The sequence below is a fragment of the Tenebrio molitor genome, chromosome 3, assembly GCF_963966145.1.
Source record: "Tenebrio molitor chromosome 3, icTenMoli1.1, whole genome shotgun sequence".
NCBI lineage: Eukaryota > Metazoa > Arthropoda > Insecta > Coleoptera > Tenebrionidae > Tenebrio > Tenebrio molitor.
In genome coordinates, this window is record NC_091048.1 from 7,669,873 (window position 1) to 7,684,193 (window position 14,321).

The 14,321-nt window shown below is 38.0% G+C and overlaps 1 protein-coding gene across 1 annotated transcript in view; it reads left to right on the forward strand.

Annotated features, from left to right (window-relative positions):
- Positions 1-1,849: 1,849 nt before the first annotated feature.
- Positions 1,850-14,321, forward strand: part of dtn (transmembrane protein 132C dtn) — a 177,823-nt gene continuing 165,351 nt past the window's right edge. The window contains 1 exon segment of the mRNA XM_069040843.1: positions 1,850-2,163. Within this exon segment, the coding sequence (XP_068896944.1) occupies positions 2,112-2,163 (52 nt within the window). The 5' untranslated portion in view covers positions 1,850-2,111.

Genomic DNA, 14,321 nt, shown 5'->3' on the forward strand with positions numbered 1-14,321 from the left:
ATGCCACATGACATTGACATTTTGTGCTGCCAACCTAAAATCTCTCATTAAAAATTCCTGTGTCGATTTTCTTGCCTAGGCAGGGAAATGCTAGTTTTCAGACGATTTAGACAAATGAAAAATCAGTGTTTCTAGACGGAAGCCGAAAAAATACTTGAATCGCTGATTGCAGAAAGGATACACGTAATGTTTTCTAGCATTTTGTGATTATGTATTACTTGAAAAATCACTAAGTCTTAAGCGAGTAAAGCAAATATTTTGAAATACTGCTGAAAAGGATAATGTTTCAATATGTATTTGATTTTTGATTGAAGTTCCATCAATTATCATACGCAAGTCCCAAAAAAAGCAATTTTTTTGCGTGTCTCTCAAAATTTCTGTTCACTGACTTGTACCCTTTCTGCAATCAGCGATTCACTTGCGTTATTGAATAGAGCATGAAAATACATATGTATATTTAAAAAAATATAAAATACGACCTACACTGCCGTTTAAAATATACTGGGCGGAATAGAAAAGTATAATTTATATCAAAAGATGACTTTTCGGAAATGTACAAATTGATCTGTTCGAGGACAAATTTATGGATTTTGTTCCTTACTTTCACTCGTACTGTATAATTTGATACGAATACAATTAAAGTATTATTATTATTCAGGATGCTCAATTATTAATTTCTAAATTTTTAATTGGCTATTTGAGGAGTACTAATAAGTTAATAACAAATCAGGTAGCACCGAACTCATTCATTATGTGAAAAACTAGATGTTAACCGGCTAAGTAGGACTTGGGATTAAGACATCAGTAAAGACTGTTATTCCTCAAGTGTGACACTCATACTCATCTCAAAAAACGGTGATGATATATATTAGTTTTAATATTCAAAGTTGTTGGTAACAACAATCAAGGAATAGAATAGCTTGCCAGAGGCTGCTGCAGATTGATTACAAATTCAAGGTATGTACTTAAATATTATAAAGAAATTCTGTTAAATTGATTTGTTAGACTAATTTCATTTTATTCATACAAACATTTTTGACATGATTCAACCGATCTTTAAATAAATTTTTTGGCAATGCAAAACGAAACCTCACTTTCAAATTTATTTTAATGGATATTAATTGTCATTTGGAGGCTTAAAGTAAAAGTAGAATGTATTTTTTGATAGCATTCAAGATCAAGAATAAATTCGTTAACCAAAGGACATTGTTTTGCATTTTTTTTTCATTTTTAAACTTATGTACTTACATATTTTTCTTTATTGTGTACATATGGTTATGTCGAGGAGATTGCCAGAGTGCGACATTTAAAGTAAAGTACACATTTTTTCATTTCATTTTGTCATTTTGTTTATGAAAAATTAATTTGTCTCTTTAGCAATTCAGAACATTTCAAACAATGTTTGTTCAGGACAAAAAACGAAAGAGTCTGAAAGTGATACGTAGTTGATACCTACTTGCGGCTTGTAATAAAAATAATCTTGACAATCTCACTTAATTAACGTAAAATGTGTCAACGTTTCCATTGTTGTCCACCGACTTGACCCACATTTACTTTGACAGATGATGAATTAACACCCGTGCGAGTCAATCTACGAGTCGCCGTCTGTTTTTCACAGCGTGCGGACTTTTAAGTCTCTTCGTCGTGGTGCAATAAATAAATTAACTCCTGTCAGTTACGGTCGTACGTCAAACGCCAATTTTCGTCAGCGACTTTTCCGGTTCCGTTTCCGGGATGGTGGTCGGCAGTCAATCGGGGCGTACGTCTTGGTGGCGGCTGTGGAACTCCTTCGTACGCCCCTGTACGCGGGGAGGGGAGCGGAGTTCGGCGCAAGACAGTCTTTGCCGGTCAATACTCCACTAGCCGTATACAGCGACTGGATTTCTGTACACGGTCTACTACGACGAGAGTCGCACTGCATAGCCGCGCGTGTGAGTGTGTTCTGTCTCTTGTGACACATGTGTGTACTTGTGGCAGACTCTTTCACTTAAAATTTTTGCCGAAGGAACTATCGTCCCCGCAGCTCTGTACGCTCAGTGATCAGTAAACAATCAGCACTGATATGTGGTTGTTAAGGTTACAACGTCACATGGAAAACCTGTAGACGCGACATGAAGAAGAAATCCTTGTTGCTTTCTTTTTGGATATTTTCGTTTGCACTCGGTAAGTGGCAGAGACGCCGAGATCAAAACTACCCCCGTCGAGGGGATTGTTTTCCGTGTCGTGTGGGAAAAGAGGGGGTGCGAGAGCGGACTCCTGGGGGGCGCCGGACGCGTCCGTCAACAAATTTTAAAGAGCCAATATTTGACAGTCGGAAGTACCGGCGCGGTGGTCGGCACTCTACATATGGGAAATCGTGTACAAATGCCGAAAAAAATACACTGGATGTTTATGGAGTAACGTTGCGTGTTAGAACGAGTGGGTCTAAAACAAAACAAACAATTCGAACGAGTTAGAGCCGCCAGCTATTTTTACTGAATTAGGTGGTGGTTTCGGGATGTGCGGTCGGATAAGGGCGGAATCACCCCGACCGGTGCACCGACTCCAAGATCATAAATAATTTATCGAGAGGGGCATATGTCGTCCGCAATCGATTGCCGTTTTTACGGCCCGATCGAATATTTTACGACTTCCAGACGAAGTGTCGCTCTGATTACGTTAAGCGTGAAGTTTTCGATCAATTAAGACATTCTTCCACGGTGTAATCACCAATCAGACAAGGAAATAATTAACGCGCCTCGCACCTAACTCACAGATCCCGTTCGACCAATCGCGGCCGGTTCCCTTGTTTGGAAGTTTTAGAGGGTTTGCGTTTACGACCATAAATATTAATCGGAAGTTTTCGTGGTTCGACACCGTGGTCCGTTTCGAAGGTTCTCCAGGTGTGCGGGGGGGAGAAGATTGATGATAATTACAAAGTCAGCTGTGGATTTTTGTGGGGAGTTGTGCTGTCGAAGCTGTAGGGATTTACGTAGTTTTTGAAGAAAAGTTAATTTCTCCCGAGCTTCGACTCACGGCTTAGGATAATTTCTCTTGAGCTTTCAACTTCGGGAAGCCGACCAGCAACTAACTTTTTCGTTTTTGCAAAGCCGCTTTCCACTTCTCGGCTTGGACCCGCCTGACTAACATCGATTCGCGGAGATACTTGATGGCATAGTTCGGTCGTTTTAAAAATGGACGCTGATAGGCAATCAGTGGTTCCGAAACTTTTTTAATCCTTGCCTCAATAGATCTTTATCCATTTCACATAATTTTCAGCAAAGGCTTGTGTTACTCTGTTGTCTGTTTCCAACACATCAAATTACTCGTGTTATGTTTGTATGTTTCGGATAAACTCGCCAACCACCCAACCGACTTCCAAAATTCTTTCAGTATTAGATACCTTGGTTCTTCAGGAGTAACACCGGCTGCGTATTATCACGCTATCACGTAAGGGAAGCCCCGGATTCTTGGACTACCTACTTTGAACAACGAAAAGCGTTGTGCGAATATAATTTAATTTTAATACACTACGTAATGCTGTACGATTAAGAGAATTTGGATAGTAGGTTGTGAAAAACAGCAGGCGATTGATTCGTAGAGTAAGGCCGGCCTGAGATATGACATTTGGTGGGGGAAATCTGCGCCGACAAAATATTCCAGTGGCGTGGCAAAACCGGTCAAAGCAGAGAACAGCGGTCACAGTAACAATCAGCTGATTTTTAATCTGCTGAACACCCCTATTTTACGAAAGATGGACTCGTCCGACTGTTTTCCGTGTACGCACACCCCCACCAAATGTCATATCTCAGGCCGGCCTCACTCTACGAGTCTGATTGATACTTGTGTCAATAACATATTAGGCTTTTAACCAATTTACAAAAGGGTTGCCAATAATCAAAAGTGTTATTGGCAGTGTACCCAGCTTTAATTTGCGTAATATAATGCGACAATATTTAAGTAAGTGTACATGTTTGAAAATTTTGAGTGACGAAGTTAATTCTGGGAGATGGATAACGTTTGACAGTTCCACTTTAGACCAGGACGAATTTTCATGCGAACCACTTGTAATGTGTGTATTTTGCCGATACTCAATCAAACTTTGTGTTGTCTTTCCAGCGATAAAGATGTATCAACTTTATTTAAGACGGGAGCGCTTTCCAACTTATCCCCACGTTTACAGCGGACGAGCTTTAGTGCTCGGCGAGAGTTTTCTCGTGGGGATCCTCGGGAGGGCTGTCAACTTGGACAACATCACCGACTCGTGTGGTGTCTATTCGGTTTTGTCGGTGTCTGCTTTTGTTGTGGCCGTTGCGACTGCGATAACTGTTTGATGTCGGCGCCTCGGAGACCAAACACATTCAGTTTGGTCGGTTTGTACACAGTCCAGTCGTTAGTTTGTCTGTCGTGTACGACTATTAAAGCACGACCCCGTCTCTTAACACTTTTTTAACTGCGCCTTAGTTCAGGAAATTACATTTTGTGGTCGTCGGACGTCAAGGAGGATTCGGGTTATAATTCTGGCGTTCTGCCAACGAATAAGGGAGGAAGGCGGAATTTTTTTTCCATGTTTGTTCGGCTGGCAAAGGGAGAATATTAAAAAAAACACGTCACAGGTTATCGGGATTAACGGGCAAGGGTGGATGTAAAAGAATACATTTTGCGTGCGACGGTTTTTTAAATTTATTCGTTCGTCAGAAATCCATACTGCATGCGTGAAATTTACAACTATGTGGCGTATCAAGTTGTTTAGTAAAAAAGTTTGTTATATCAGGCTCGGAGACGTCTGCTGGTACAGAGTTACGTGTCGTGCAAGATAACATTAAGGTGAATTATTTGCATAATTAGGAGAAGTTTTAGAATTATTTTATTACATTCAAAACTTCCTCATCCAAGATTAAAAAAATACTCGGTCTAATAAACTGCACTATCTAGGAGAAATAATGGCCGTGGAACTTTGGAAAGATGTTAGACTTTAAGACTGGTATTAACCAAACGACTCTTTTAAAGTTGTTAGGATACGAAAAAGTGTTACCTAGGGAGATTTTTGAAACAGGAACTTTTTTTTTGAACAGCATTGAAAACAACCTTTGATTTGGAGCTTTGGAAAATTTAGTTTAGATGCGGGAAATTTGTGTTCGAGCTTGACGGAAATGTGGGATTATTTAACGGTGAAGTTGTCTAAAGCTTTGCATTTGCACGCTGTTACATAAATGAAGAATACTTTATTTAAGTTGTTGGTAAACGAATTTGAATTCCCCAGATTTTAGTTCTGACAGTGTGCAAACACAAACATTTGCACTGTTCATCCTTTTTTAATTTTAAATACGAAAAACAAAATATTTGCTGGAAATTTCTGGACGAGGCTTAGCCGAGTCCATCAACAGCAATGAGTACGAAATATTGTTTTCGTCCATATATCATCCATTATTTTTTATTCGATTGCAATAAAAATACTCGTAACAATTTTCATTCCGTTGTGAAAGTGACGTTTAATGCATTATGATTTTGAAAAAATGCGAGCCGTTAAAAACTTCCTTAGCAACCCTGAGTGTTGCCAGGGTGTTATTGACAACTTAACTGTTGTCGATTGTTGAACGGTACTCATTGCTGAATAAAATAGCGGACGAAAAATAATGCTTTGACGAAAAGATGACATTTTTGTCCAGATATTCACACCGAAAACTACAACTTTATCAAAACAAGGAATTTTTTGAAATAGAAATCCAATTTCACCCTGTATAATAATAATAATTTGGTTACATCACTGATTACATAATGTGTGAGCAATTACCCAATTAGCAAATTAAACAATTACAGCATGCATTTTAACAAACGATAAGGCTTCAGACCATCCTTTTCCAAAAATGCAATATTTTTCTGCAAATAGCAATAAGGAAGTTATCTGTTACACACGTAGTCACAAGAATGTTGCGATAAGAAGCGACGACTTTATCACTCTGCTCACAAATTATTTTGGTAATGTGATTTAAAAAATGTACCTACTCATTTACGAGACCGTAAATACCAAAGCAACATCGTGATTCATTACGTCTTTAACCATCAAAGTTGTATTTAATTGTTGAATGACTCGAACCGAAACCTATCAGTAATTTTAAACATTTCGACTGAAGTGTTTTGATACGCTTGTTCAAATATTGTCTCAAGTACATACAACACCGGGTACTGTTAGGTAATCGCGCGAATACTCAAAAAATTTCCGTCGTCGTGTCTTTTATTTTCATTCCGCCGCTGAAAAGTATCCCGGGATTTTAATTTACACAAACCCACGCATTTCGAATGTGAATGTCGGTGTAATGAATCATAATTGCATTTCCATCGAATGAGTGCATTCGGTGGAGCTGTGCTTTCTGTGGTGCATTTAGGACTTTGCAAATTTAAAAAGCGATCGCTGGGATATGTTTCGTTTTAAAATTGGATTTTAATTAACGGTTTGAACACACAAAGATTTTTTGGTGAAATTATCAAAGTGGGTATGTATTAAAATTTTGCATTAAAAATAACTTCTATTATTAAGCTTGAAGTCTGCTAACTGGTCTATTTTAATAAAGTTTATTAAGAAAGTGTGGTCTGCGGAAAGATCAAAGGGCCTTGGCTGAATAACGCCACGTTTATCAGTTTATTGTCTTTGGAGCTTTTGGATGGGCTTTCATAAACAAACCTGCACTAATTAATACAAAAGTTCGCACAAATACACATTTCACTTTACGCAGCAATTAGGGGAAACTTTTTGATAACAATACACCTATCTAAAAAAATTAAAATTTTAATTACATTGTTTAATCTAAAATTATATAATGCTAGATAAAATATAAACAGAACAATATTGGACGTTTTTATATCGTTATTAAATTCATTCATGTGTTGATTGTTTACAGAATTTTTATCAATGCTTGCTTCTTCGTGGAACAAAACGCATGTACTGTATTTAACCGTCGTAATTATTGTTTTATTTATTTACCAAATACATATTTACGAGTATATGCGATTAATTTTATAAATATGTAACTTGTGATTTTATCAGAAATGAATATTAATTGAGACAATCAAACATATTTTCTGTGGGAAAACCAAATGTGTTGTCAAAATATGGAATAGAATTAATAGAAATGGAAAATGTTGGTTACAGAATATCGGAAAACCATTAGCGAGATATAATCGTAATGACATGACCATTTTAGATATTGTAACAACAGTTCGTTATGGATTTGAAGAAAAGCATTTTCATACACGTACACATAAATGGAAACCATTTTGTAGCATTTAGATACTATCAGCACTTGGTTGGTCACTTTTCCTTTTAAAACCTGTTGAGGCCATCAACGTAAATTAATTTAGTTTTTGAAAAAAAAGGGGGCACGGCATCGAGCCTGGATTATTTATCAGGTACACGACAAATCAGACATAATGTTCGTTTCAAAAAATATTGTACGAACTTCGTTGCGAGAAGACCTATTCGGCACATTCGCGCAAATGAAGCACTCGCTCCTTCGTCGCTCGTGCCTCAAATAATGCGCTCATGTGCCAAAAATGTCTTCCCGCACTCGTTTCGTAAATAACTATTTACTACGAGCCCACTTTTTACTCAGCATCTACGTCAGGGTTTCTTGATACGACAGACAAAACTGAAATCAAGTGTTAAAGCTGTGAAGTATCGAAATTACAACTGAACACATTTTCCCCCGGCGTCACCCATCCAAACACTGACCGCACCGGATACTGCTTAACTGAAATTTTGATTATGATTTTTACTTCTGTAAGTATTAATTGTAAACTGTTTTCGCTTCTTTTTTAGCATCCCGATTCCTTTTTCCACCGAGTTGACCTTAAGCTTTGACGGGAGCTTTTACAGCAGTTTTTTCCGTTGTTAATCATGATTAAATTTAAGATCCATTAAGGAGATCGGAGTTGGTTGAAACTTATTACGAACAGGTGTGCTTTTTTAGATCCACGTTATGTATCAGAGCGTTTTGACAAATGGACTTTTTTAATAACCCCGATGTATTAGTAAACACGCGTTTAATATTATATTTAGTTGCAACTAATCGTCTATTCTGACTAACCTTTCGTTGCCGACATTTTTACAAATAATGCGAGTGAAGTCAAAGCAACAGTCGTATCTAATTAAAATTCTCGATGTTTGTGTCACCGAGTACGTTTGTCCCTCGGCGTTGAAAAATACGCCATATATTAGACTTAATTGTAATCGGAAACCATAACATCGATTTTATTGCAGATGATTATATGCATCGTTTGTGCAGATAACAAGCAATTTATTTGATAATAACAAGCCGGAGCGGCCTTTTGGACGACGCATAAATAAAATATAAATATTTATTGATGTTGTCGGGGCACGAGGCGTTCAATTCTTTTGGGGTGCGCCTTTTTTATTATTTGCATATTTTCAGCGGCGCCGTTTTCAAGGGTGGAATTACTTAGTGTAACTTTTATCTGGAATTGGATAATAAAAAGGCCGTTAAAAAACAAACGTCGCCGTATATTTTCCGTTTCGGCCGTCTGCTCCAGATAACGAAGGAATAAGACAAGATAAAAACAAGTCAGAATAATTAATTTCTTACCGAACTAATGGACCTATAAAATTCTAAGAGAGATTTCAGGAGTCGCGTTGCCGCGGAATTCATACGAATTGACGATGATAACTTACGCAGCGAACATTTTGATAAGTGGAAATTGGTCGATAAGAATTCTACGAAATGTCAACGGATTGGTAATGGAATAAGATGAATGTGTCAACGATCTCGGTGCCAAACTGGAAGAAGAAGATTGAACACTGTTGAAACTTAAATAGATAGAAGTTGATACAGATACAAGATATCTCAGCTCTATACAGTACAAATTGTTTTTTCTATCATTGTCTTATTCCTTTAGATTTCTACAGAAACGGTTGAAGTGGCTTTTTTTTGTAACCGGACTTGAAACACTTCAAATTCAAGGAGTTGAACTTCAGAGTAGAACGTCTTTTTGTGCTTCGCCCAGTTGCCGACCTCGACTTCGTCTCGGTCTTCAATCTCTGGGCTTAGCACAAAAAGGCACACTTCTACTCTTTATGATATAATCTACTACATTTTACAAATAAACATGTTGTAAAGTACAATTATGAGTTGGTGAAGAACACTTCTAATACCTCTGTTGGCGTTTGTTGAAAGAAGTTCAAATTTCATTTAAATTTTCTAATTTTATTTTGGTTTTGGTTTGTTTAGATGAAACTTTGGTTTCGTTTTCGTATCCGTTCGTTGCAAGAAGTCACGACTCTTGAGCCAGCATCCCGTCCCGATCTCGCTCCCGTTATTATTTCAATATCTGCAGTGCCTGGCCCAATTCCGAAGGTGGCTGGGCGTGTGTGTAGAAAATATTTAACGATTGCTATTTCCTTTTTGTTTCCCTTTACAAAGGAGAGATAACCGAAAGGGGCACGTACCGCTGCGGTTCCCGTCGTCGTTTTCCTAACGCAAATTTCCCCATTCTTGCATTTTAATAAAAAAAAGAGTGGTCGTGGCGCGTCCGCATGAATAAATATTGTCATGTAAATTACAGGCCCGGCTTTGTTCAGGGGCAAAAATTGATTCGCCTGTCGCATCCTGACGTCATTATTGGGCAAAATCAGGACGCGTGAAAGGAGTCGGCGACGACCTCCGGTGTCGTCACAGTTTTAGGGGGATTCCCTGTCCCCATAAAACATGCGTGTCGTACATAATAAAGCCGAGTCGAAACCGGCGCGTAAAAATACGCTTAATCCCCGGAGACTTGCGACGCGTAAGCATAAAAGAGCCTTTATTCACATCTGGGTTCCCACTCAACTGACTCAATTCGAACGAAAATCCTCGACATTGTAAAAAGTGTTTTGAGGAGGACGTATTTTCTTCACGGACCGATTTTATATATCCGGAGAGGAGGAAACGAAATATTTGTTTTCGCAGGTGAAATTTGTTTGGAGCAGACGAAAGGTTTATGTCGGGAATATGGAAATCAGGTGGACGTCCTGTTTTACAAGGGGACTCGGAAACGAACAAGGACGACGGGGGCGGCGGTGGGTTTTACTGCCTCCGTCTCTGTTCGATTGTTGCGAATCTTCTGGTTCCTCCACTAGCGTGAAACGTATCTCTTCGCTGCCACCGACACTCTCATTATCGCAACTAAGAAAGTGTCGATCAAACTAACACAGAAGATCTGAAGGTTTCTGTTTCGGCCTTCGGATGCATTATCTAGTCGGCAAACCAAATGTGGATAAAACAGATCGCATTTTTGTTAATATTTCAGCGGCTGCGTTCTTTTCTCATGTTATATTTACACCAAGGCTTCTTCGCTGGAATAATAAACAGGATTTTTTGTCCATAGGAGTGAATTTACGCGATCCAGATTTGGGGCATAAAGTACACATGGACTAGTTCACTGCAGAGAGTTTGTTTTAATAATTCGAGTATTCCTGTTTGCTTCGTTCACCGCTTGCAATTATTCATCCTTTACCGCAACCGATGCGTCCAGCCGGTTCTAAATTTAGATAAACCGAACTGAATTTAATGGCCTTGTCAGAATACATTTATTCCATAAAAAAGTAGGATGCGCTCGGTTTTGGGGTAACGTTTCAGAAGAATGAAATTTTTCGGACGGTTAAAAATAGAATAATGCATTTTCCTGCAAATTCGAATGAGCAACTTCCGTCCCTGTTTTTAGTTGAAAGAAAGTCGACGGGATTATTTTTACTCAACATTGACGACGCGTGGGGAACTTGTAGAAAATAATAATTTGACGAAATTTGATTCGTGATTATTGAAGCCGCAGCTTTCAGGTCTGTCCTGTCGGTGGTACATATTGTCTTCTGTTTTCAATGAAATGAAATGATTTTTCAATAGGGTTGTAGAGGAAGCCGGATGATATGTTTGTTGGGATATTGATGTTTTTATTGCAGCAGTGGTTTTTCAAAATTTTTGGATAGCTGTTTCCTGATTTCAAAAACACCATTTTCAAGGAACCTGTCCACACAATTGATGATTTGAAAAGCAGAACTAAGGAAGAATGCGAGCCTCAGATATTAGTGCGTGTTTTTGAGAACATGAAAAGGCGTCTTACTCGAAGCTCAAGGCTATCATTTAGAACACTTGCTCTAGAGTAATTTAAAACACATTATTGTTAATTGTTGTGTATTTATTTATTGTTATTACATTACTTGTTTACACGTATTGCGCGGATTTATTTGTTTTTATTGATCTGGGTACATAACCTAACTTTAACCTGTTACGTTTACGTATACCACATATACGACGAAGACGTCTGCGGCGGCAGTTTTAAATCTTGGCGTCAACGCCAATTCTCGTAGAATCGTTCTCAAGCTCTCAAGCTTTTCCTGAAATTGTCATTTTATGACAGTTTGTTCGAAACAATTATTGTGATAAACACATTTACGCCTGAATTATTCAAGTTACGCCATACGTTCTTAATGTTTTTGTTTTTCATGACCAGAAATTTTTTGAAACATTGGTCCAACATACCAGTTTTTTTAGTCACCCAGTATATCTATTTTGAAGATATTTACAAACTCGAATAAATTCATAGAGAATGTATTTATAGCATTTCAAACAATTTCATTCATTCTAATTATTTAAACTACTTCCTCGACGAGTGTATAGCGGTGTTGCAATGTAGTAAAAGTCGTATCAACTCCGGTGGAATTTCTACGAGTTTAGTGATTACATGGAAGACGAGAGCGGTAAAATGTTCATCTTTTTATCGAGGCGATCGTTCATTTCCGGTTTAATTGTCTGAAACGAGCCCTCACGTATAATTGCAATTTTTGTCGAGGCGAATTGTAACAGAAGGGCCGTAACGACTGGGCCATTTTCCGGGGTGAAACTGTCATTTCTCATTCATAATGTACAAAGAAAATGAAACTTGCGAAGAATTTCCAAGACGGATACGGCGCCGTTATCCTGGTCGATAAAAGGGTGGTTCGTTTCCAGCTTTTTACGTTGTAATTGTGCGGCGATATTGCCCCGTCACAGGAATGCGGAATTTCCCTTCTTAATCTGCGATCGAGTTCGACACGGAAGGTAAAAATGACCCACGAACTGCACCGATTCGGGTCATTCGGAAAATTAATGGATCCGCCGCGGTCATGCAACCGTTCGCTCCAGGAGTATTTTCGTCCGGGAAAAACTATCGAGATTAACAGAAGGAGATAAGCACGCACGTAGCCTATTACCTGGGAAGGGATTTTCGTAGGGAGCACCTGCAGGTGTGCGCGGCCCCCCTTTTCTCAACTCGAAACTAAACGTACTTCATGTATAATTCCGTGATTTTCATTACAATTACGTTAACAACCGCTCATAACCTCAAATGCAGCCCCGGTCCCCCGTTTAATTAACGAAACCGACTAATTGCCCAACTCGACGATGTCCCTTTAATGTTCATTTACATTAGAATGACGTACGGGGAACGGTGTACAAACGAGTTATCGGCATGACTGCCTGAAAATTTCTGCACAAGTGCATTTGAAGTTGATTAGTTCACAGAGAAGGTCGCGGAAGCGCGAACAAATTCTGTATAAACTTGTGACTTTTAAACACTCTCGTTCGTGTAAACTTCTAATCGAGCCACTCACTTGCACTTTTCAGTTTTTGGCCTTCTGGATCCTTGATCTGGATAATTATGTCATTGTGGTATGTTTTTTGGGATGATCAAGCGAATTGGTACTGTCAGATTGACAGTTCGGGCTGTTTGGTGCGCCAACGGCTAAATGATGAACTAGTATGTGTGTCTTCAGTGTTTTTCATCTTTGCTGTGATCAGCAAACATTTTATATATTTAATTTGAGCAAATAATTGCCATTTTTGAAAAATTTCTGTCGAAGCGAACATTCCGGACATAATAAAGCAGACCCAGTCGTTCATTCGGAACCAATTTGTGGAATTCTGTCACTCGAGAAAGCCTGAATTCCTCGAAGATGTTTCTGTATAAGTGATTATACACTTTTTAGAACTTACTGTCGTTAACTTGTTTCTCGAAGTTACTTTTCTTAGAGAAATAAATATGCCATCTACTCCACTCTAAAAAATATAACATAAATCCATGTGATCTCTATAAATTTTCCAAATATATTCTTCCTGTACGGAAATTAAATCAATGTTTTTTTCATTTTATTATTTATTCCAGAAGAGTATTTTTTATTTTTTATTCAAATGAAACTTAGAAAATTTTGAAAAGCTTACGGATTTTATGAAGAGAAAAAAATTATTTTGTTCGAAACCTCCTTAGAAAGTGAGTCTGTATCCATAGTTATCAGTGGGTGAAGGTTTTTTTTTCGTTCACTTCACTTTCGCTCATCGTTTTTTGCTCACTGTCTTTCACTCACTGCTTTTCATTCACTTGTAAATTTTTCCAATTCTTTCTGATAATGTAATTTTGATTTTTTAGGCAACATTTAATTCTTCATCATCCATTTCCACAACGTACACACAGCCACTTTATTGACGTTACACAACTTTGTTTATTTTCTATTTTATTTATTTGTTTTCATAGCAACAGATCAGTCTAAAAATGTGCTTTATTTTTATTTAAAATTTTGTATACAAAGTTACAGACTCACTTTCAAAAGAGGTATCGAACAAAACCAAATACAGCACTCGAGAGTACAGCTGCTTTCGGTCACTTAAATTGCATCGTTCACTCAGCTCCGCTCTGTCGACGAACACATAATTCGCGTGAACGAAAGCTTTTGCCTTATTCATTCTTACTGTAAATAACTATTGGTTTCTCGGTACCCACCTGGGAATTTACAAAATTTGCCTTTTCTTTGACTTTCTTGGCATAATCACTATTTTAAAGGGGAGAAATATTAAAAAGTGGGATATTGTTATTGATATTGACCAATATCATTCTTTAATTTCTATATCTCAAGTTGCCAAATTTATCAAAAATTTTGTCGGAAAAATCTAGAACTTGGTCTACTTAAATCACTAAAAAAAGCTTTGGTGGTTATCCGACCAAATATGAAAGTTTGACAGAGTTGCAACTTATTTCCGGAAAAAAGTTTTTAATGGACCACTCTGTATCCAAAAATGATAATAAAAACGAAGACAGAATATTGTGGCGATTACACGAGACGAGATAACCTTGAAGAGATACTAAATTAACAGAGGTGATGAGGGAAATGTTGCCTTTATGATCCAGTAAGGAATTTGAGTGTTATTTTAAGTGAGCCGCACAGGCTTGTCGATGTAGAACCACCAATGAAAAGGCTTCATTGTTACAGTTTTAAATCTTGCCACAACTCACAAGTGACAGCAATGTGGTCTACCCACACAGGT